This window comes from Clupea harengus, chromosome 20 (assembly GCF_900700415.2).
Source record: "Clupea harengus chromosome 20, Ch_v2.0.2, whole genome shotgun sequence".
Taxonomy (NCBI): Eukaryota; Metazoa; Chordata; class Actinopteri; order Clupeiformes; family Clupeidae; genus Clupea; species Clupea harengus.
In genome coordinates this window covers 24,409,653-24,434,137 of record NC_045171.1, presented here as the reverse complement: position 1 = coordinate 24,434,137, position 24,485 = coordinate 24,409,653, and the positions used below count along the sequence as shown (strand labels likewise).

Here is a 24,485-nt window from a genome sequence, read left to right as displayed (position 1 = left end):
TATGTACAGTACTTTCTCAATACTTTTTACAGTACTTTCTCAATCATATTTGCAGATGACCAAATCGAATTTTCATTTTCATTGCCAGCATACCCTACAATTGATAAATAAGATGTACAGGCAACTGAACGACAGCAGACAGGGATATTAAAAAGATGTGCAAACAACTAAACAACAGCAGACTTTAAAATGGGTCCAACATAGGCTATCTCACAAAATCAATCAACTGTCTGGGACGTGTAATCATATCGTATACTACAGTGCCACCATCAGGGTAACCTCAGTCACTTGTCTTGTGGGGAAATGGCGTGCTAGAACAACATTTACCGTCATGCTCAGTGTTACGTTAGCGTAATGACGTCCGCAGTTCAAAGGTTAAAGTTTGAAAACGTGGGATTTGGAGCAACACGAACTACCGATGTAGTTTCGTTTTTCACGAAATTGGCTTGACATTACAGCCATAACTTCTTATTATTTCAGCTATGGCTTCTGTGGCTAAATCTGCGGCGAATGAAGCGTTGATTAACTTAATCTACCGGCATTTGAAGGACAACGGTTATGAGAAAGCAGCCAACGTGCTGCGAAAGCATATTCCTAAGGTTCCCACACTTTCTTTTCCTCTTGATACATTGATACTGTTTTTGCTTTCAGGTCTGAGAACGTTGTAACATTGTTTCGAGGTTGATCGTTGTCCTGTAGTTGATCAAAACCCTGTTCACAAATGCGTTTCATTAGCTTTAGTGCGCTCCTTATTTCCATATTTACTTTGTCTGATCAAGTGGTCTAATGACATGTTGTAGGGGGAAGAAGGTGTGGCAAATGCGTCCTTACATGACATCTACAACAAATGGACCGCGTGAGTAGGCAATGTAAACATATAAGCAAAGGACGATTCATTGTTTACTCCATACGTCTTTATTTGCCCTCATTCTTGTATGTTTTCGACTCGTGTACAGGGGGTCGCAAAGCGGAAGTAATGCTACTGAAGATTCCATCAGTACAGCAAGTTCCAGTGACGATGAGCCCCAGGTAAGCAAATGCTAAAACACTTAGAGAGTTGTAGTGTCGCCCAGTCTTCTTGCATCACTCTTTATATTTGTGTGTGGGCCTGTATGCATGTTTGTATTTATGTACTGTATATGTATGCCATTTGAGTCCAGACGACTCTAGCCACAACCTTTCAAGTTAATGTGTTATGTAAAACGGTCATATTAAGCCCTAAGCACCTAAGTCCAACCACAACAACACAACAAGCTGATGCCATCAGCTTTGCTGTATGAGTTAAAAACAACAAAAATCAGTCAGTTGATCTATCCCAAAGATGAAACAGTAAGTCAGATGCAGCCTCATATGATAGTATGCATTAGCTCATGTCCTAAAGTTGTAACTGTTAACCTCACACTCATGTTATGTTTCTCTTGTTGCACATGTATTTTGTGTGTGTGTGTGTGTGTGTGTGTGTGTGTGTGTGTGTGTGTGTGTGTGTGTGTGTGTGTGTGTGTGTGTTGTGTGTCCATTGAAGAACAACATACCGGGTACTCCAGCCAACAACACACAGGCAAAAACAGTTCCCTGTACAGGTAGGTGTAGCCCTAGTTCACTTTGATTTAACATACTATTTCTGTAGATCACTTCATTTAAATCATGCAATAATGGTAATATTTGGTGTAATAAAATGTTTAGCATTTAGTGTGCATGTCTTACTGGACAGCCCATGTTTTTAATGTGACTGGGCAAGTATGTCAGCTGTAGCCTGCAGTGGCTTTGGCACTTCTACTCTCTGATGTGGTGATATGATTTGTTGGTGGATAGGCTCACCATCACAACCCAAAGGAAAGACAGCCAGTAAGAAGGATAGCAAGGGACCCTCAAAGAAGAACGCACAGGTATGCTTTCTTAAAGGTCGAAACATGCATGTCATTGAAATTGTGGCCAGTATAGTACTGATAAATAGTTGTTTGACTGATATGATTAACTGACTGGTTGAAAGATTGATTGGTTGATTGATTCCTCTCCTTGTTCTTGGTTCTCTCAGAGCACAGGGAAACCAGCAAAACGGAAAGAGAAGAGCGAGGTTCCAACCCCAACAGCCAAGAGGAGAAAGAAAATCTCTGACTTGGAGGCTGCCTCAGCCGTAGTGTCCATGACCCCCACCACACATGCAGACGATTCGGACTCAGACAGCAGTCTGGATGTTGACAAATGGAAGAGGCTCGCCTTGGAACTAACAGGTACCAGATGGAGAGACGGTTGAGGGGAAAGGTAGAGATGGCAAGAAGTGGAAAAGTCTCATCCTGGTTGGAATATGACAAGAGGGAGAGAGAGAGAATGTAATTTCCTATTGGTGAGGTTTCTATGGAATACAGTGCACCCCACGTCCTGTAAAGGTCACTTGTGTTTTAGACAGGCCTTAAAATCAGACAGAGACTAAATGAGGAAGGTCCCTGTCATTGGTGATGCACTCAGAGGCCTGTTTGACATATGCTGGGAATGAGCATTGACAGTGGAGCTAGTGTACGGGAGCTCACCAAACTGTTTGTCTGTTGGTGTGCTTTCACAGGAGTGATACGAAATAAAGATACATCTCAGCAACTGTCCACGAGTCACAAATAAAAAAAAACACAACGCAGAAGTCACACCGGTTACATTGGATTGCATTGTATTAATGTATTTAATTGCACTCTTCTTATATCTACCACTATTAACAGATGCTGACATTGCAAGGATGGAAGCTATAGCCTCAGTTAACTCCAAGAGTCCATCAAATGGCAGGAAAACCGCTGCAGCAAAGACTGCAAAAACCACTGCCACACCGAGAAAGAAATCCACTTCAAAACCCACGGCTTCAAAGAACAAGCCCCCTTCAAAAACAGCCAACTTGAAGACTCCATCTGAAGACAGTAAAACTAAACCTGTTCAAGAGCCCAATAACACAAAAACGAATAAAACGAAGAAGGATCCGTCAAAGTCTGCGAAGGCCAAGGCTGCTACAGCCATATCTCATGAAAGTACTCCTAAACCTACCTCAATAGATGGTACAGCAACTATTTCCTCAGAAGCTAAGATTGTAGATACTGCCTCAGCTGACCCAAAAAATGTCAAGACCCCTAAAAAATCTGTTAAATCAAAGAATCCCAAGACCCCTTCTAAAGAAGGTACAGCTACCAATTCTAGTGAAGTTGAAAATACAGAGACTGCTTTAGTTGACCAAAGCACAAAGACCCCCTCAAAACCCCATAAACACAAGACTCCAAAGACCCCTTCTAAAGATATTGTAGCAACTAATTCAACAGAAGTTAGAAAACCAGAGACCCCTTCAAAATCTGGCAAAAAGAAGACCCACAGGACCCCTTCTAAAGAGGGTGAAGGTACGACCCCTCCAGAGGACGTTCCAATGGCAAATTCCACTGTGGTCACCAAGACAAAACCTGTCTCCGCTGAGCAAAATGGCAGCTCATTTTCAACACCAGTCAAGACCTCCAAAAAAAGCAAAACTAAGACAGCATTTAAGAGCTCAGATTCTGCAGAAGGTCGCGATGCAGATACACCTTTAAAGGAAAACAAAGAAACAGACACCTCAGCTGAGCAGAGTACCAATACCACCACTACAAAACCTCATAAATCAAAGACTCATAAGCCCTCTAAGGACAGTGCAACTAAGGATTCCTCAGAAGTTCAGAACACAGAGACCCCTTCAAAAAGCAAGGTCACAGAGACATCTGGTGACCAAAATGGTACAACTACATCAAAACATAAAAAACATAAGACTCCCAAGAACCCCCCAGGGGAGGTTATCGTAGAAGGGAATGAACTTGTGAATGCCCCCGAAGAAAAGGCTCAGGATCCCTCCTCTGAACCTACAGTGGAGAAAAAGAAACGCAAGAAAAGGAAAAAGGAAGAAGAAGCGGTTGTAGAGGAGCCTGAAGCGGTTGTAGAGGAGCCTGAAGAGCTCTCTTCAGAGCTGAAGAAGAAAAAGAAGAAGAAGAAGAAGAAGGATGAAGCAGAAGAGAGGAGTGAAGAGCAAAGCCAAGAGAGTGTTGAAGGAACAGAACCACAACATGCACAGGAACAATTGGTTACTGTGACAACTTCGGAACCTACATCGGAGAAGAAGAAGAGTAAGTGGTGTTTCTTTCCTACGACATGTCTGGTCCTGTGCCTAATAGAGCTTAATAAAAATACATTTCTTGACTGTAAAGCTGAACCCTCTCCATGAGGACTACTGAATGCTTTTAGACACTTCAGGCTGTTGTCTAGATTTAAAAACTGTGTCAGAACTGGTGGAAACTAAACATACGGGCATGCAGTGTTGAAACTCTTATTGTGTCAGGGAACAGCCAGTCAAATTTGCTCTGAAAAATGTTATGTCAAATTTTTGCAGAGAGAAAAAAGGACAAAGACATGGAAGGAGAAAAGGAGGAAGTCACATTAGCGCCATCAGCTCCACCTGTAGAGGAGGCGCCCCTTAAGAAGGTAACCGGTTTTACCCATCAATAAGGGTGTGTTTATGTGTACATCCACATGAGACAAATAACTTAATTGTGTTTTCCTGTGCATACTGCCCTGTCTCCACAGAAGAAAAAGAAGAAATTGCTGAGTAATCTGCCGAACACAGATCTGTTACCTGAGCAGTTCTGAGCACCAGACAGGCACAGCTGGAGAGGGAGGTGTCCCGCTTAAGCTACCCCTCACAGAGGGCCCTCAGCTTGGGAGAGCCCCAGTGTGGAGCCCCTGGACAGGCCTCAAGATGCCAGGCCCACCCGTCCACACAGACTCTGAGAAAGGGAAAGTACCTTTTTAAAAACGCAAGAGGACTCATTTTAAGTTTCCTTCTTAAAGAAAAGGAAGACATGCAGTCTTTGTAGTGTATTTTATATGTAGTTTTGTAAATCCCATTTAGTATCTTCTATTTTGATTGTTGTGGCACCATGTAAGGATCACGTGCAATCAGACAAAGCACCTGAAGTATGAATCGGTGCATACTTTTAAACATACTTTTACAACAGTGAACAAATGAAAAAGAAAAAGAAAAAAAAAATCTATTCCTTTTATATTGGTATTAAAGAGACGCAAAAACATGGCAATTACTCTTCGACTTTGTAACCTTTGATCCCATATCAGTTATGAATACTTAGGGGTGGGCACTGTATATCTGTGCATCTGTAGGAGAAGACTCTGTAAGCCTACTGTATGTGACAGCCTTGGTAGTGGGGTCTTTATACACGGGTACCTACAAAGGTGATTCAGATCAAAGAGTTACAGTGTGCCATTATTGTGTTTCCTATTTGAAATATACATGTGTATACAATACATACACAAACATGCATACAATATGTATATACACCCATGACAGCTGGTGAACAAAGTGAATTGCACTTCATACAAGTAAGCAAGACAGGGAAGGTGGCAGTATTATTCACATTTTAAAAAGACTAAAAATGCAATGCTGAAAGATACAGAGACAAAACAAAACAGGTCACTTTGTTGTGGAAGACTAGGCCTGGTTAGTTGAAAGCCCACTCACTACATCAAGGTACAGGCCATGAAAAAATGGAAAACAACTGAGATGGCTATGATATGTACTGTATATAAATTCCACCAGATGCTACAGAACATGTTAAAGAACTATTTAACAGTCTGCATAAACATTAAGGAACTAAAATTTGTGAAACAGCATGACAAACTGTTTCATAAAATGTAAACATAAATTGTACCAATTTCTTAGACCAATGACAATAATAATAATGATGGACAAACTTCACAATAACAGATAAAAATAGAAAATGGGCAACACTATGACGACAGGTTGTTAGGCTGTATTGAAGACGTTTCACATGTATTTACTGAGTTGAGAGTGAGCATAATCCAATGTCTAGTTTACTGAACAGCAGGAAGGAAGTGTATAATGTAAAACTAATAGATAAATTCAGACTTTTATTTTGACACAAGAAGTTACGAATGGCGGCCATATTGAAATTGACGTTATTGTCGCTGGCTTCACGCTGCTGGAAGCTTGGCAGAAGAGGTTTTTAGTTAGCCAACTAGCTAACAACTTCGCAGACCATACTGTTTAAAATATAGCGCTTTAAGAAACAGGACAATGTATTTAGTCCGTGCGCAAGATAAGGAGTAATGTACATATAAACCCAGATCACATTTGGAGTACACAGCTTCGAAAGACTACACCTTTTTGAGAGGTAAATAAGTTGCTAGCCAGCTGGCAAGTATTTAACTAGCAAGTTTTAGCTAGCTAACCTAGCTGTCCACTAAATTTGCTGTCAGACTTGACAAGTATTGTGATGAATTGTTTTAACAATTCACCAGCAAGCTATGAGTAGACTGGAAGTCGGATGCCATGTGTAAATAGACTGACATAATCCATCTAACGCTGACAAGTCCAAAGGCTGCAATGTAACGTTAGCCTAGCAGCAGATTTGTTTTGGATGTCAGCTGATCTTCCCTTCGGTCAAGGATATGATTTTCAACCAACCTAATTGCAGATTCCTTTGTCATTGTTTACGATTGTTTGACACATATTCTTTAATTGTCTGAAATGTCTTATATAAAATGTGACCATCGTGGATGTGGATATCTATCGTGTAGCTTGGTAGCCATCATTTAGCTAACTTAAACCTTGTTATCTCCAGTTGTATCGTTAGCTATCCCATAACCTTTGACCGATAACTCACTTCCTTCAGGGTGGTCTTGTTCTTTCAGACAGTTCTCTATCAGGCATGTTTAGTGTGAATCATTAGTCAAGCTGTCATGTCGTTCGCAGACCTGGCCTTTCACTAGTCATGATGAGCCCCACACAGTGGGACCTACCCCCGGAGCTCTGCTGCAGACCCATGGCTTTCGTGGCGCTGACGGGTCTGGATGTGGTGTACAATGCTGTGCACCGCGCTATCTGGGACGCATTCTGTGCCAACCGGAGAGCTGACCGTGTGCCCATCTCTTTCAAAGTCCTGCCAGGAGACCACGAGTATCCCAAGTGCCGCACAAAAGTATGTTAAAAGAACAACCCCAAACAACCCTGCGCTCTCCACACACAGACCTTGCTCTAGATTGTTCAATGTATGTGACCCTTTCTCTCACCCTCCGCACCCCAGAGAACCTCGTATGAGTGGTACATACCAAAAGGAGTTTTGAAGACTGGCTGGATGAATAAGCACTTGAACCTTGTGCCAGCTCTGGTGGTTCTCTTCTATGAGCTAGACTGGGATGATGCGCAATGGAAGGAGAAGCAGTCAGAGTGTGCCACCAAAGTGGAAATTGTCAGGTAGTTTGTTTACTGTTGTCAATTACTTTGTCTGGAGAGTAACCAGCGTGATAAATAATATATATCTCTGGTCTGTTTTATGATACTTTTCGATATTGGGGTAGATCTTTGATTTTTTCAAACAGAACAAGTCTGCAAGGCAGAAACACCAAGGTTGCTGTAGTCTTAATCCAGAAGAAAACCCCTCTTCCTCCAGGTATTGCTTGTCCTAATCCAGAGTCATTCCTGATTGATCAGGGCCGTTTATAAATAAATCAATTGTTCTGGCTGTTCCAAGACCTCACGGGCATATTGTTGGTTGTTTAGGGGAGGATGTGGTGGCCTCTGAACGTGCTGCTGCCCTCTGTAACGCCTGTGACCTGTCAGGGAAGTCCCTGTTTGTCCTTCCCCACACTGACCACCTTGTGGGCTACATCATCAGGTGAGGTGCCTTATTCATCGCAATTGTGCACTGACTGACTAAAATGGGTTTAGTTTGTCAGGAAGGCATTTAGTGCTTTCTACCTGGGTATAGCCGTGGCCTGAGTTGGTTCTTGTTTCTAGGCAACAGTTTGATTTTGAAAGTTTGCCTGGAACATGCTAGGAGTATTTTTCATTTTGGATATTGTGTTAAGCTTATTGACATATGGTAACTCCTCTTAAAAGAACAAAATGTTATGAATGTGCTTTGTTTTAACACTTGGTGATGCACACTTGTCTGTAGGCTAGAGAATGCCTTCTATGAACATGCCCAGACTTACTACTACACAGAAATAAGACGAGTTAAGTCTCACAAGGAGTTCCTCAACAAGACAACCCACCAGGTAAAGTGTTTTCAACTGCCTGAAAATGAGGAACTTCTACTACATCTGTCAGTGAATCATTGAAGTAGTGATTGCCAGAATCTGAAATAACTTCTATTGAGCTTTGTATACATTTTTTCCATTTGTCATCACAGTTACTGTTTGTGAGGCATCAGTTTAAGATTGGATTTTTCAGCGAGCTCAAACAAGACACACAGAATGCACTCAAGTAAGTCTCTTCTCATGCACAGTGTACGTGGGTTGTCACGTCACACACAATTTCTATCTTCACATTTGTCGCCGCTGTAAACTAAAAGCCCTCTCCATATTACAGATACTACAGAACAGCGTATAGCCTTGTGCATGAGTTACGGGCTCATGAAACCAACATGTTGGAGATTAAGACCATGGCCGGCTTCATCAACTACAAGGTAAACCTAAAGAGGCAGTTTTGTCTAAAATTAAGAAGCTAACTAGCTAAAAGCCAGCATGCTAGCTATCTACAAAGCACCCTTTAAAAACTGTAAAAACCTTCATACTCTGCTTTAAATGACAGCAGAACTAAAGCTCATGTATAGCGAAATAGAGGTGTTTCAACACACATAGCATATCCTGTCTGTGGGTATCCGATTCCATTGCCCTGAAATTGCTGAGTATGTCTAAAAGAGGAAGAGAGTCGGATGTTTTAACGTAGCCTGTCACTTTTGTTTCAACTTCAGATCTGCAGGCTGTGCTTCCAGCACAACACCCCCCTGGATGCCATCGCTCAGTTCAGAAAACACATCGACCTGTGCAAGAAGAAGATAGGCAGCGCAGAGCTGGCGTTCGAACACACCGCCTGGATGTCCAAACAGTAAGACACTTCTGTGCTCAAGGCCATTTTCCTGTCTGTTTGATAACAACCAAACTACTATTGGCCAATGTAAAAAAAAAACAAGAAGCAAATGTTGTGATCAGTGTATATGAAGTCTTTGTATGATGTGTTTTGAGAGACAGTTTGGGATGTTACTTGGCTGCTCAGTTAGAAAGCAGTATGCAATGTTTCTGAGTGTTTTGTTGGAGTAGTCTTTGAGTGTAGCATTTGTGTAACATTGATATCAGCAAGCGTTGCTCAGTTAACCACTTGGGAAATGTACTATACAGTTCTGTGGAAAGAAATGTTTCATCAATTCTCAACAATGAGTAAAACGTTGATAATCCTTCAATTCATTTTAAACAGATTGTGTTACACATACCTGAAAGGATGTTTTAAGTGTGATGCAGCTGATCAGTATTATGTATATATTAAGTAATATTATTAAAACAAGATCATGAGTAATTAGCCTGAGTAGTTATTGAGTATAATTGTATGAATGATAATTGGGCTCACTTCTTGCATCACATTTGCATAACTTCCAGTCCCCCAAAGTCTCCGACGTTTTGCACTCTTTCTCTTTTTCCCCTTTAGGTTTCAGTCCTTTGGTGATCTCTTCGACGAGGCCATTAAGCTGGGCCTCACCGCCATCCAGACCCAGAATCCTGGCTTCTACTACCAGCAGGCGGCGTACTACGCCCAGGAACGGAAGCAGCAGGCCGGCCAGCTCTGCAGCCACGAGGTAGGTAGCCAGCAGACAGTGTGATCCTTGAACCCTGGTCTCAGTTGGTGGTGTCTGTAAAGTCAGTTTTATAGTTCAATTCAGTTTTATTTGTATAGCACCAATAACAATTGAAATTGTCTCTAGGTGCTTTACGGAGCCCAGAGCCTAAACCTTGTAGAGCAAAACCATAATAGTATAAAACCATTTTAGTACACGTGCGGCATATGTACATGATGCATACATGATTCCAACAAACCTAGAAGAAGCTATATACATGAAATACAGAATTAATAGTGGATACAAGTAGAGAGAGACAGCATGTCAGGTAGGGGTGGGGGAAAAAAACGATTTTTCGATTTCTCTCGATTCTCTCTAGAACGATTCTGTCTCGATTCAGAAAAGTTCATAATCGATTTTTTTTTTTTTTTTACACATTAATTTTGTGTTTAAATGCAAGCTGCATCGATTATTGCATTGTTCATAGAAAGTCATAATTGTGACAAGGAAAAACTTTTTCTCTAATAAAAAAAATAGAGAAGGTAAATCTGTTGATTTTCTTTAATTATCAAACACAAAGTAGGAAGTGATTTGAGACTCTGAGTAGAAAACTCAAATGTTTTAAAAATCGAGATGCATCGATAATCGTTTTATCGGTTTAGAATTGATAATCGATGATTGGTTTAGAATCGATAATCGGTTTAGAATCGAATCGTTGACCTCTGAATCGGAATCGAATCGAATCGTGAGTTGCCAAGAGATTCCCACCCCTAATGTCAGGTGTTGATAATAGAACAGCTTAGTTGGTATACAGCGTCCTCATAAGTTTGTTATTGTAAGGATAAGCAGGACAGTGAAGCAGAAAACGATGTCAATGATGGCATTTGTTTATATTATGGGTAAATAGACTGGCATACAGTATGTGTTATAAGTAGAATTTGTGCATAACTTTGTGGGAATGGGCATCTGTATGCAGAGGGTTTCTGTAGGTATATCAGGTGGAATGACTGCGACACCACCACAGTGGAGATGGGCTAGAGTAGGGGAAGAAAAGGGCAGAGCAAGTTGCCTGATGTGTGTATGTAATTAGTTACGGTGAGGAGTAACAGAAGAGCTCTCAGGATTAAGAACCTGGATTAGGCTAAGGGAAGAAACTGGGATATGCAGAGGACGACAAGTAATATGGCCACTGCATCAGGATCAAAGACATAGTACAATATGATATAGAGAGAGGAAGGGTAGATAGAGGAGAGGGAGAGGGAGAAGTTGCCTGGCATGGTAATTTATGTAGTCACATGCTCTTGTTCTGCGGCATCATAGATATTGTTATGATCTCTCTTGTTATGATGATGGTATTGTTATGATTCTTGGCATAGCTGTTGGCAGAATGCATATCAGCAGTACTTGTTAATATACAATCAAATCTAGTGATCTAGTGAAACAGCACTACTTAGTAAGTCAAAGGTCAAAGGGGTATAGGAATGTTTTTTAAAGCCTCTAAAAGAATAGACTCTTACAAATTGGTTACAGACACTTGTGGAGATCTTGTGTTCCACACAAAAAACAGACCTCAGCAGAAGAGATAGGCAGTGTTAAATCTTTGTATGTTCCTGATCTTTTTTTTTATCTATGGATGGCATCACTCTGAGTGTATTATTGAAGAAAATTAACCACAGCTACACAAGTCAGTTACTTGGCAATATCTGATAACCTTTATTAAGGCTTACATTGATTGAGGTCAAGCTAGCTGCAACGACTTGATGATGCTCTAGCTAGTTCCAATGTTCTACCGTAGTTAAAGATCTTATGATGACGCTCTAGCTAGTTCTAATGTTCTAGTAAAAGATCTTATGATGATGCTCTAGCTAGTTCTAATGTTGTAGTAAAAGATCTTATGATGATGCTCTAGCTAGTTCCAATGTTCTAGTAAAAGATCGTATGATGATGCTCTAGCTAGTTCTAATGTTATAGTAAAAGATCGTATGATGATGCTCTAGCTAGTTCCAATGTTCTAGTAAAAGATCGTATGATGATGCTCTAGCTAGTTCTAATGTTATAGTAAAAGATCGTATGATGATGCTCTAGCTAGTTCTAATGTTATAGTAAAAGATCGTATGATGATGCTCTAGCTAGTTCTAATGTTGTAGTAAAAGATCGTATGATGATGCTCTAGCTAGTTCTAATGTTGTAGTAAAAGATCTTATGATGATGATGCTCTAGCTAGTTCCAATGTTCTACCGTAGTTAAAGATCTTATGATGATGCTCTAGCTAGTTCTAATGTTATAGTAAAAGATCTTATGATGATGATGCTCTAGCTAGTTCTAATGTTCTACCGTAGTTAAAGATCGTATGATGATGCTCTAGCTAGTTCTAATGTATAGTAAAAGATCTTATGATGATGCTCTAGCTAGTTCTAATGGTATAGTAAAAGATCTTATGATGACGCTCTAGCTAGTTCTAATGTTGTAGTAAAAGATCGTATGATGATGCTCTAGCTAGTTCTAATGTTATAGTAAAAGATCTTATGATGATGCTCTAGCTAGTTCTAATGTTCTACCGTAGTTAAAGATCTTATGATGATGCTCTAGCTAGTTCTAATGTTGTAGTAAAAGATCTTATGATGATGATGCTCTAGCTAGTTCCAATGTTCTACCGTAGTTAAAGATCTTATGATGCTCTAGCTAGTTCTAATGTTGTAGTAAAAGCTCTTCCTCTGTTGCTCCTGCAGCCCAATGCGGCTCCTCCAGCCCCAGACCCTCTGGAGACGACGGCAGGAGCGCTGGACTTCTACGGCCAGAGACCCTGGAGGCAGGGCCACCAGAGTGAGTGCCTGTGGTCAGCCCACACCTGCCGCTCGCTGCTGCGGTCACTGTACTCTTGAACTCTGTGTGTGTGTGTGTGTGTGTGTGTGTGTTGTGTGTGTGTGTGTGTGTGTGTGTGTGTATGGTCTGCTAGCAGTGTTGGTTTGCCTTTGTGTTTGAACAAGTGAGAACCGAATGTAGTTTTTGTGTAGTCATCCAGACAGGGTTTTGTGTCCTTGGAATGTTTATGAGTGAGATTTGCTGGAACTATTGAAATGATCTTCCTTTTGTTTCGTGTTTGTTTGTTTGTTTGTCTCTCGCTCTCACTCCTACGCTCACTTAGGTATTGATCCTCCCGACGCAGAAAAGGAGAAACTGGGCATTCTGGCTCTCCAGATGAAGGAAAAAGACATACCTCACTCGGTTAGAGCCACACACACACACACACACACACACACACACACACACACACACACACACACACACACACACACTACTACTACTACTACTACTACTACTACTACTACTACTAACTCCCCACAGTCACACATGACCTCTCTAGCCAACTCTAAAACTTCAACAGTTTGCTCACCTCGACCTGTTGTTGAACTCTGAACATCTTTGTCAATGTTTAAATGGAGGTTAAAGGAAACTCCTTTGAGTTCACCTCATAAAGCCAAAGTCATGCGTTGGCTACACTGCTGATGAAACTCCTCTGAGTTGACGTATGAAGCCAAAGTCATGTGTTGGCCTACACTTCTGATGAATCTCTCAAATGCAGTTATCAATTCTTTTAATAATTCCTGATAATGATTAAAGCATTCATCCATTGACCAAACTCACCATAGTCATAGATAGGTCAAGAATGTTAAAATAATTGTATTCCCTATTAAAGTGCATTGCTTGTTTTTGTTGCTGGCGATGACTATGCCCTAAAGGTCAACTCATTGATCTGCTTTTATTTACTACTTCATTACGCAAGTAAACTTGTTTGTTGGACAGCGTGTCTGTCTGCTCACTCTGTCTGTCTATGTCTCTTCCAGGAGTTGATCATTGCTTTGCTTAGCAATGCAGTGGCCCAGTTCAAGAAGTACAAGTGTCCACGCATGAAGAGCCACTTAAGTGAGTGTTGGGGAGAAGTTCATTCTCTAAGGACGCTTTCTTTCATTTGAGTCTCCTCGTACATTACCAAAATCTTCACAAACAAAGTTGAAAAGAAAGCTGCGTAGAGAAAGAAAATATACCTAATAACGGCAACATATCATTAAAACAAGTCTATGCTAAAGGATCATAGGAAAATGAACTGCCGTCTGCTCTTTTTACAAAGACACCTTTGGGTATCTCAGTTCATACCACATCCAGTCATTTCCGGACTATTAACCACGGTTTAAACATTGATTTGGTAAACATTCTGCAGCTCTGCGGTTAATGCTCGGGTGGGGCCTGTACATTAATGTATTAGTTGTTTCTTAGTGCAGTTAATTCACGTTTTTTCTAAATAAAATGACATAAAATATTTTCATGCAGTTAATAAACAATGCGGTTTATAGTAGGGATGCACGATAATATCGGCACGACATCGGTATCTGCAGATAAAAGCTTCAAAACTTAATTATCGGCATCTGCAGATATGAACATTTCTACCGATGTACCTGGCCGATAAGGTGACGTTCAAATTATGCGCACGCGAAGCAAATGTTTTGGTTACTATGAGCGCCAACAACGTAATTCAACACGTCGGCTGTGTGGCAGTACTTCACAGTATCAGAGGATGTTGACATGCTATTTGTCAGGAAACTTTTCAGGAGATGGAAGAGGAGACGACAGCTTGGCCGTAACGTAGGTTGCATGCATAGATGCAGACCATCTGCGTGCAACGCTTTGCAACATTACCTGTCGCGCGCTAATAGAAGTTAATAAGTTGCTAGTTAGCTAGACAACACTAGCTAGTTAGCTTGCATGCTACGTGACACCAGCGAAGTTGATGATCTCATTTGACGGGATGTGAAACGTTATGTCACGAGCCCACGCTATCTGTACATGGCTTACTTTTGCATATATGGAATTATATAGCTAACTTGGCAATAACCTTACATAGATTATTCTAGAATCCTAGAAGGGATGTTATTAAACTGTAAGTCAGTTAACCAACGTTAGCTTGCCCAGTTGCATTTCCAGAGTGTAGTTGTTCAAGTTCAAGGAGGTACTGTTCAAGTATGAACATTGTGACGTGAAAATATAAATAAATCTGCCATTTTTAAATCATTTCAATAGTTTTCATGAGTGAATGTCTATTTCTAAAATGATACAAATCAAGTTTGTAATGTCCCGTATCTACAGCAATACCCTATCATAATAACAGATTCATTCTAGTACAGGAGAGACTTTTCAATAATTAAAAAGCAGAGGTGTATATATCGGCAATCGGCCAAAATGAGCTTGTAAATATCGGCTAAAATTCAATATCGTGCATCCCTAGTTTATAGTTGGGAGATTAGGGTAGTGATGTCGGCCTATGGTAATAGTGTTACATGATCATCCAAGCTAACCCCATTCCTCCTTGCCTCCTTGTTACAGTGGTACAGATGGGAGAGGAGTACTACCATGCGAAGGACTACACCAAAGCCCTGAAGTGAGTGGTGATAGAGAGAGAGAGAGAGAGAGAGAAATACATTACTTAAGAAGAAGAGACCGCATTATTAATCTATTCTTTTCTCAAATCTTGAAACATTAATCCGGTGGCCTTTACTGTGGCAAACTTTTGACCGGCCTGTGTGTGTGCCCCTCCCCCACCCCCCTCCCCTCCACCCAGGCTGCTGGACTACGTGATGTGTGACTACCGCACGGAGCGCTGGTGGAGCCTGCTGACCTCCATCCTCTGCACCGCCCTCAAGTGCTCCTACCTGATGGGCCTCATCAAGGACTACATCACCTACTCCATGGAGCTGGTGGGGCGAGGTGTGGAGCCCCCATCTTTCACACGCTTTGCACTGGATCTGTTGTTAGCTGCGTTTCAATTCAACTTAATTCAGTTTTATTTATATAGAGTCAATAACAATTGAATTTGTCTGTTTGGCGTTTGACAAACACTTCCATTTGTGTCACTCGTGACAGGGTTGGACAATTAACTGAAAATGTACAGATAATCTACTATCATATCTGACCTCTTGGTATTGATAATACACAGCACATTGATATATAGCAAGTCTGGCTATGTATCATTGTTTTTGAGTGTTTCTTATACATTTTAAAGAACCACTCCAAACAATATATCACATCAGTACCCAACCCCTCATTACTGCGTATGATCATGTGGCTCGTCTCCCTGCTCTTAAACCTGACGACCTGTTCTTCCTCCTCAGCCTCCACCCTCGCGGTGAGCAGAAGTCCCGCATTGAGAAGAACCTCATCAAGGTGCTGATGGTGAGTGTCATGCTGCCGCGCATCTCAAAACTACCCTCCTTATGCATCACATGCTCTGAGCTAAAGCAACACAGAAATATCAACTTTGTGAACTTGTACTCAAGGCAGCTTCTGACAGCGATGTAACACATATCAACACAGTTTATAGTCTGGGTGTTGACCTCTTGACCTTGAGAGTAACACACACAGCTGTTAGATTTTGTCATTGCATAGTAACTCATTGTGCCCCCCCCCCACACCACTCCCAGAACGAGGTGCCAGAACCAGAGCCTGACTGTGACCCAGCGTCAGTGAAGGCCGCTCAGGCCCTGTGGAACGACCGCGTCTCCCTGGCAGGAAGTAATGATTTGACAGTGGATATGCAGGATTATGTGCCCTTTGGTGAGTGGAAAGAGAATGTTGGATAGTTGGAAAGACGCTTTGGAAAGTCCGTTTTGATCTAATGGCAATTAATGAGTGTTTTAGCCATAAACCACTCATTGTTTGGCGTAGTTGGTTAGATTGAAACCACCGGAGTGAGACTTTGTTGCTGTTAATACAGGAAACGTGTTTATAGCTGAATTTGCCAACAGAGTTCACAGGAGGAATAGCTCATTAATTAGTTTTTCATGGTACATGAAATAAGAGTGGGTTTTTTAATTTTTGCCAGAATTAAATACTTGTTGAATTCCTAGTGATGAGATGTTCTGCTCCTTGCTCTTGCAGTTCAGTGTAAGGCCAAGTTCCTGTCTCCCAGTTTCCACGTGGATGACCCAGTGCAGCTCCACGTCTACCTGAAGGCTGACTGTCCACACTCTCTACGCTTCTCCAAGCTGTGTGTGAGCTTAAGTAACCAGGTACGAGCACACACACACACACACACACACACACACACACACACACACACACAATGTCCACCAATGTTAATCCTGACGTGTGGACGGTTTACAATTCTTTAAATTGTTCCAATGCTAAATGAATCTGCACAACGTTCTGACTGGTCGTACGTTGGCCGATGGCATCATTTCCTGTCATTACAGTCCTTGGACTGGTCACAAAGGGCACCGTCTCCCTCCGTAAACTAGCAAAGGTGACGTGTTTTCTATTTCAAATGTTTGACAGGATTACAACCAGTACTGCCTGGTAGAGGAGCCTTGCAAGTCCCAGGACATCCTGGAGCCATCCACCCAGGAGAACATGTGTCTAGTCCCCGGCAGGACACGCAAGTACTGCTTCAGGTTTGTGGCCAAGACCGAAGACGTGGGAAAGAAGATAGAGGTATGCACAGACAACAGAATGTAGCTTATGTACTTTGGGATTGCTAATCTATCTTCAGTACCAGTCAAAAGTTTGGACACACCTTTACATTTTTTGAGAAGTGTTTTCTTTACTTTTATTATTTTCTACATTGTAGATTAATACTGAAGACATTTAAACTACGAAAGAACACATATGGAATGATGTACTAAACAAAAAAAGTGTTATCTACCATGTAGAAAATAATAAAAATTAATGAAAAATGAGAGGGGTGTGTCCAAACTTTTGACTGGTACTGTACCTGTTATCTTACTGTCTACGTGTGTGTGTGTGTGTTTTTAGATCACAGGCGTGCACCTGATGCTGGGCAGTGAGAATGGCCGCTCTGTCTACCTCAACTGGCGAGGTGGAGGGGGTGATGCGGCATCTTCCCATGAGGCTTTGCAGGCGTCCCGCTCCTTCAAGAGGCGTGGTCGTCTCCCGGAGCAACCGCCGGACTGGGACATGGCGACCATTCAGGCGAGCACCATGTACGTGCCCATCTGTGAGGGTCCAGAGTGGTTCTGGAACCGTAGTGTACTGTACTGTATGCCCAAATGATCTGTGTGCAATGATCTGAGATCTGTGTGCAATGATGGTCTCCCCGTTTTGGCTCATTTTGAAGAAATATATCAACAGCTCATTGTATTATAAAACAGATACTTGGCCTGGGAAACTGCTCCTTTGAGTGTGTAGGTTTAGGTGCTTCAAGAAGAACCCCTGTGTGATGAATATTGAACACTTCCTTTTAATCATATTATCGTTATTGTTGGGGTAATAGTTTTGTTATGTTTGCCCCAAATATCTACATATTTCACCTTTTAAACATATTCCTTATTTGAAAATAAGGGAGTTATTTGGAGGTTTGTTCATACACTGTATGTCAGTAGGGACAGAGTGGTGTTGTGTTAAGCGCTTGTCTCCCTCTCCTCCTCTCCTCTCTTCTCCTCTCCTCTCTAGGGTCATCTCCAGAGTTCCCCGTATCTCCGTCCAGCTGCGTCACGAGCCCCCAGCGCTCAACAACGAGATGTACTGCATGGCTCTGACGGTCCAGTCTCACGAGGACAGCGTGGCCAGAGAGGTCAAGCTCACAGCCGGCCTCAAACCAGGTGGGCCATAGGCTTCATCGGAGCCCTCGTCACCACAGATGTGTTTGCTTTTTCTGAAATTCTGGAAATGATAATGATTTTAGCCATGTGTGTGTTTCAGGAAGCTGTACAATTTGTGTGTACTATGGAAACACTCTTTAAGTAACTGTACTTCATATTGCACATTCATATATATGTGTGTGTGTGTGTGTGTGTGTGCACAGGCCAGGACGCAAACCTCACCCAGACGACCCATGTGACCCTTAATGGAAGCGAGGTGTGTGATGACACCCATCCAGCCCTGCTCACTGACCTCCCCATCGGAGACCTGCAGCCTGGAGAGAAGGTTTGAGACGCACAACACTCCCCGTCACCTTACTTTAAGTCTCGGCTCCCTTTAAGGTTCCCATTACTGATAATGTATGAAAAAGCCAGTACAATTTAGGATTAACATATTAAGCAATAATAATTACTGTAGTTAATCCTTAATTAATGGTAATCTATGCTTTTAATCTGTGTCAATTAATGGAGCCTCAATGTTTACTATTACCTCAGTTGTTTGTGCGAAGGTGATTAACAGTCCTCTGTCTCCTTCTGCCCTCTCCTCCTCCTCTCTCCTCCTCTCTTCTCCTCTCTCCTCCACTCTTCTCTGGCTGGCATGTGGGACAGATTGAGAAGTCTCTGTACGTGCGCTCCGTCAGCACTGGCTCGCGCATCTTCCTCTTCCACGTGGCCTATACCATGAGCACCACTGTGGAGGGCAAGGAGATCACCTGCAAGTGTCACAAGGTACGTCCGCCAGGGAGTGAGAGGACTGCAGCTCCACTCCTAGAGCGAGGGGGTCACTGCCAAGGTCATGAGGGCACCCAGGGCGGGAGACGCTTTGGAGTAAAGCCTCTGTCGAATGAATGAATTGAATGTAAATGTTACGACAGAAAAAAGCACATAGCTTCTGTGTCTAACATAGCTAAATGTCTATATTACCAGCTGTTGTTGTTGTGTTGGTATATGTGTTAGTCATCTGTTTGGTGTGCGCATGCTGTTTTTACAGGATGAAACTGTTACCATAGAAACTGTCATTCCATTTGAGGTGACCACCAGGTTTGTCTCTACAAAGGTGAGTGAAAATGTCTCAACCTGTTCACTTGAAGGAATTTAACAAAGACGAGCTGTTTTGATGAGCACTGCATACATTCCTTTGAGCGTGTGTGTGTGTGTGTGTGTGTGTGTGTGTGTGTGTGTGTGTGTGTGTGATTTTAGTTTGAGAACCTGGACAGGGTTTTCATGGACATTCCCTTCTTGCTCATGACTGACATCTTGAGTGCGTCACCATGGCCACTGCACCTGCAGACCAGCCGGCTGGACCTCGCTGCCACTATGGCCGCCATCGACCAGCCTGAGTCACAGGTGGAGGATGGTAAGGAAGCTGGAACACAAGCAGCTACTACGACTCAAAGACGAGCCTGTTCTCTAACTCTCTGAGGTTTAGTTTGTCTGTTCGTGTTCGATCGTTAGTTTAATGTAGACTATGTATGAAGTCTTTTGCATTCAAATCCTCAGATGGCAAACAGTTTGTCACAGATGTCAAGCAGCCAGAATGTTATCAATGACAAAATATAAGTAAAGGAATGAGGAATTATATGAGGGTTTAATGAATGAACAGTTAATTAACACAAACACACAAGTAGCATATACACAAGCATGTATAACATGTAAACAAGTGTTATAATTCTAGTCCTATTATCATTTTTGTATCAGCTGAGCAATGAAAAGAATCAAAACAATAGGCTGTCGTAAGTGGTGCCGTGCTCTTACGGTGTCGAATGTGTTGTTGAATGCAGTGGTGCCGTGCTCTTACGGTGTCGAATGTGTTGTTGAATGCAGTGGTGCCGTGCTCTTACGGTGTTGAATGTGTTGTTGAATGCAGTGGTGCTGTGCTCTTACGGTGTTGAATGTGTTGTTGAATGCAGTGGTGCTGTGCTCTTACGGTGTTGAATGTGTTGTTGAATGCAGTGGTGCTTCAGACTGGAGAGTGTGCCAGCGAGTGCTTCTGTCTCAAGAGTCCCCCGGTGCCCAGCGGCAGCACCACGGTGGCATCAGGACAGTACATCATCTCCTGGAAGAGGTCTGTGTGCCCGCCCAGCGTGTCCACATCTTCATCTGTTTGTGTTGTTGTGACTGCTATGAGACCAGACGCGGTGTTTGTATTCTCAGTGTGTGCGCATTGTTTACTTTATTGGGATAACAATTTGCCTTTGAAAGGAGGAAGCTTAAGGATGCAGAACTGGTAGCTGCAGCAAGGGAACGAGCTTAGCAATCACACACAAGACCAGTGGAGATAGGTGTTAAGGGGCTTTGTATTTAAATCAACCGCAATGCTTCTGTTGGATTTTGGTTTCTGAGGGCGGTCACTCAAAGGAGCTTTAAAGGAGCCAGTCTGAGGCTGCTGAAAATGCCACCTAGTGGTTATGGCTGAGGAAGACTACACAGGGACATGTCAACCTGTATTATGTGAAGCCAGTTGTCGCAAGATGTTTAGGTGCCAAAGGTGACCAGGGTTCGCATCCCATTGTATTCCTTTAACCTAATCTGAGGGATCTCCCAACCCCTACCCTAACCTGCGTTGATATCCAGTTCCCATCCTTACCCTAACCCGGGTTTATACTCCAGAGGGGATTACCCCCCCCCTGAAGGTTAGATAACTAGGCAGTGTGTCGTTCAGACACTGAGATATGCATGTGAAATCTTTTCGAGGTGTATCTTGAGGAGTTGTTGTCCCTGGTAATGACATGTGTCCTAAGTAACCCATCGTGGGTATGGAGGGCCGTGGGTCTGGGACGCAAGACACCACTGTTGAGCCTTCTGGAGTTGTGGGCATTAATCAATGAAACCCTGATGAAGGAAGATGCTCACTTGACAACCCCAGTGAAATGCTCGTTGTTGTTGTTAAGTATTGTAAAGTTTTCGGTATGATGGTCATAGTGCACCCTGTTGTTATAATACTTTGGCTAAGTTGTTGGGTATGAGTACTTGCATGTGACAGTGAGAGGTTTGGCAAGTGGGAAGTCCCCAACCAATAGCATGAGGAATTTAACATCTCCTGTGTATAAATAAGAATACAGTATTAAGCACAGTATTAAATACACACATTTCTTTGAAGAGATTGCCTTTCAATCAACTGTGTTGAACTCGTATTAAAGATCTTTTAAAGCTGGATCAGCCACATAAGGGAGAGCACTAAAATACTAGAGAGATATTTATAGGCAAAGTATGGAATATATACTGGACTGTGTAATTATCATTTCTTAAGGTCAAGTAAAATGGATATTTGAAAACCATGTAATCACATAATCATTCATCCTCTTTTTCCCTCAGGAAATCAGCCTGCGCTGCCACACCCGTGATCAACACCGTCGTCACTCTTCCTCATGTTATGGTTGAAACCATTCCGTTATACGTGCATGCCGGTGAGTACGTCACACTCAACGGTTATTTCTCTGTTTGTTTTTACCAACGGCAAATTAGTCTGACACTTACATCTTATGTTTGGGGCGACAGTGGTACAGTGGTAGAGAAGTTGTTTAGTAATCAGAAGGTTGCTAGTTCGATTCCCTATCGAAGCGTCCTTGAGCAAGACGCTGAACCCCTAATTGCTCCTGATGTGCAGTGTGCCATCCGTGTAAATGTAAAATGTGTATACATCCTTGTAAGTCGCTTTGGATAAAAGCGTCTGCTAAATGACTAAATGTAAATGTAAATGTTTGCATAAATATCCACACTCTTTGTCAATGCATGTCCAGCCATGTTTTCCCTCACCTAATAAAGGTCCCCGTGGCGTAAACCTGTCTTATTTATCCCTCTTTGTTTCCCGTGGCTGTGCCGGCAGACCTCCCGTCCTTCGGCCGTGTGCGTGAGTCTCTGCCTGTGAGGTACTCGATTGAGAACCGCACCGCCCTGGTGCAGGATGTGGAGATGTCCGTGGAGCCCAGCGACGCCTTCATGTTCTCCGGCCTCAAACAGGTCAGTGCTGCACTGAGATTCATGACCCATCATGGCCTAATCTTCTGCTTTGTTCTGTCATTTTCTCTGTTGAGTACACAAAGAAGGTATCATTGACAATTAATGTCTCTCTGTGATTGTGTGCATGTTGTTTCTCTGTCTGTATGTGTTCATGTGTTCATGTGTTCATGTGTGTGTTCATGTGTGTGTGCCCGTGTGTTTGCAGGTGCGCATGCGGATCCTGCCGGGCACGGAGCAGGAGATGCTGTATAACTTCTACCCCCTGATGGCGGGGTACCAGAGCCTGCCCCTGCTCAGCGTCTCCCTGCTGCGCTTCCCCAGCGTGCCTCCTCAACTGCTCCAGCGCTTCCTGCCCTCACGCATCTTCGTCAAGGTGACACTCATCTTCCTCCTCCTCCTCCACCTCCTCTTCCTTTTGCTCCTCCTCCTTCTCTTCCTTGTCTTCCTCCTCCTCTTCCTCCACACCTGGCTCCTTTAACTCTTACAGTGTGTTTATATCCATGTAGTTACATTTAGAGTGTGATGAAGAGCGAGAGTGAAAAATGAAGTGTCATTGATCCCCCAAGCCCAAGAAAAAAAAACCTTCTCCTCCTCGCCTGGCTCCTTTCATTTTCACAGTGTGATTTAGTTACAGAGTGTGAGAGGATTTCTGAGGAGAGAAGTACTGACGTAGGATGATGGTACATACAAACCGACATTAGAATCTATCAGTCCTCCTCCTCCTCGCCTGGCCCTTTAAACTCACTGTGGGAGTTAACATTTAAACAGTGACGAAGAGTTAGTTGAGTTAGTTGAGTGAGTTAGTTGAGTGAGTGAGTTAGTTGAGTGAGTTAGTTGAGTGAGTGAGTTAGTTGAGTGAGTTAGTTGAGTGAGTTAGTTGAGTGAGTGAGTGAGTGAGTGAGTGAGTGAGTGGAGTGAGTTAGGTGAGTGAGTGGAGTGAGTTAGGTGAGTGAGTGAGGTGAGTGAGTGAGTGAGTTAGGTGAGTGAGTGAGTGAGTGGAGTGAGTTAGGTGAGTGAGTGAGGTGAGTGAGTGAGGTGAGTGAGTGAGTGAGGTGAGTGAGTGAGTTAGTTGAGTGAGTTAGTTGAGTGAGTTAGTTGAGTGAGTGAGTGAGTGAGTGAGTGAGTGAGTGAGTGAGTGAGTGAGTGAGTGAGTGAGTGAGTGAGTGAGTGAGTGGAGTGAGTTAGGTGAGTGAGTGAGTGAGTGGAGTGAGTTAGGTGAGTGAGTGAGGTGAGTGAGTGAGGTGAGTGAGTGAGTGAGGTGAGTGAGTGAGGTGAGTGAGTGAGTGAGTGGAAAAGAGAAGTAGTAAAGTGAAGAGGTAGTGTTGCTCATGCCATTTTGACCCCATGAAACATAGACACTTTTAAAGTGGTCACACTCCATTTTCTACAACTCTATGTGGAAATACTTGATACAAAATAGTCAGTAAGATTTGAACTATAGAGTCGAATAGAGTGAAACCCACTGCTTAAGAGTGCTTAACTGTAGTGTAAATGCCTGAGCCTAACCCTAGCCCTGTTTAATCAGTGTTCACTAAGTTACAATTACTCATTAGGTGTGGGTCAGTTGTGTCCAGATTATGTACAAAGGCTGAGTTCCTAATTGAGTGGAATCAGATTCAATATTTTATTTCAGAAACCTTCGCCCACTCCCAGTTCCGTCGTTGGTCTGGAAAAATGGTTCCTTACAGTATTGATAAGCTGGTACTCGTGACTACTAAACATGTAGATATGGCAGTGTAGTTAGACCTATGATCAAATGAATGCCATCTATGGATACATCTTGTATTTATTTTTCATTCCTTTTCTTACAGCCTCAAGGGAGACCCGGTGACGACTCAATAGCAGCCGCATAGGACACGTTGGGAGTCTGTTGGTTGGCTTGGCAGTTTACTTGAGTACTTTGTGTGAATGAATTAGCCACTGTTATGTTATTACTGACAGGATACATTTCCAAGGCAAAAATCATAATGTCCTGAAGTTTTTGTCTGTTAGTAGATAATGTTGCCTTTGTTTGGATGTCATTGGTCTCACTGTGTATTTTATCGTTAATGTATTTCTTCTTGTTACTAAAGCATTTTAACAGACTTGGGTAAAAATGGCAAAAATACGTAAACACGGCTGTAATTTATGTTAATCACTAAAGGTAAAGCAAATTATTAAACTTGTGGAGTGTCAACCTTGAGTATTTTGTGGACTCTTGCATTTTTTTTTTTCCCCCCAGGTTTATTTTTTTATTTCAATG

The 24,485-nt window shown here is 42.5% G+C and overlaps 2 protein-coding genes across 2 annotated transcripts; both read left to right on the top strand.

The window, feature by feature from the left end:
* Window positions 1–308: 308 nt before the first annotated feature.
* On the top strand, window positions 309–5,021 carry tcof1 (treacle ribosome biogenesis factor 1). The gene is made up of 9 exons (XM_012824315.3): window positions 309–599; window positions 801–856; window positions 957–1,029; window positions 1,523–1,580; window positions 1,813–1,886; window positions 2,036–2,231; window positions 2,709–4,118; window positions 4,382–4,473; window positions 4,576–5,021. Exons 1-9 carry the CDS (start codon window positions 483–485, stop codon window positions 4,636–4,638), a joined length of 2,139 nt encoding a protein of 712 aa, XP_012679769.2. The 5' UTR covers window positions 309–482; the 3' UTR covers window positions 4,639–5,021.
* Window positions 5,022–5,968: 947 nt separating this feature from the next.
* trappc11 (trafficking protein particle complex subunit 11) lies at window positions 5,969–24,425 on the top strand. The gene is given in 31 exon segments (XM_031587106.2): window positions 5,969–6,197; window positions 6,779–7,004; window positions 7,110–7,279; window positions 7,405–7,475; window positions 7,586–7,700; window positions 7,983–8,082; window positions 8,217–8,290; window positions 8,396–8,492; window positions 8,781–8,914; window positions 9,509–9,656; window positions 12,365–12,458; window positions 12,781–12,860; window positions 13,481–13,559; window positions 15,015–15,069; window positions 15,250–15,395; window positions 15,800–15,808; window positions 15,811–15,860; window positions 16,109–16,241; window positions 16,566–16,696; window positions 16,962–17,117; window positions 17,439–17,626; window positions 18,096–18,244; window positions 18,448–18,569; window positions 18,893–19,012; window positions 19,275–19,340; window positions 19,484–19,640; window positions 20,237–20,348; window positions 21,599–21,690; window positions 22,110–22,243; window positions 22,449–22,616; window positions 24,055–24,425. Coding segments are annotated over 30 exon segments (3,399 nt in total). The 5' UTR covers window positions 5,969–6,197; window positions 6,779–6,797; the 3' UTR covers window positions 24,097–24,425.
* Window positions 24,426–24,485: the final 60 nt, after the last annotated feature.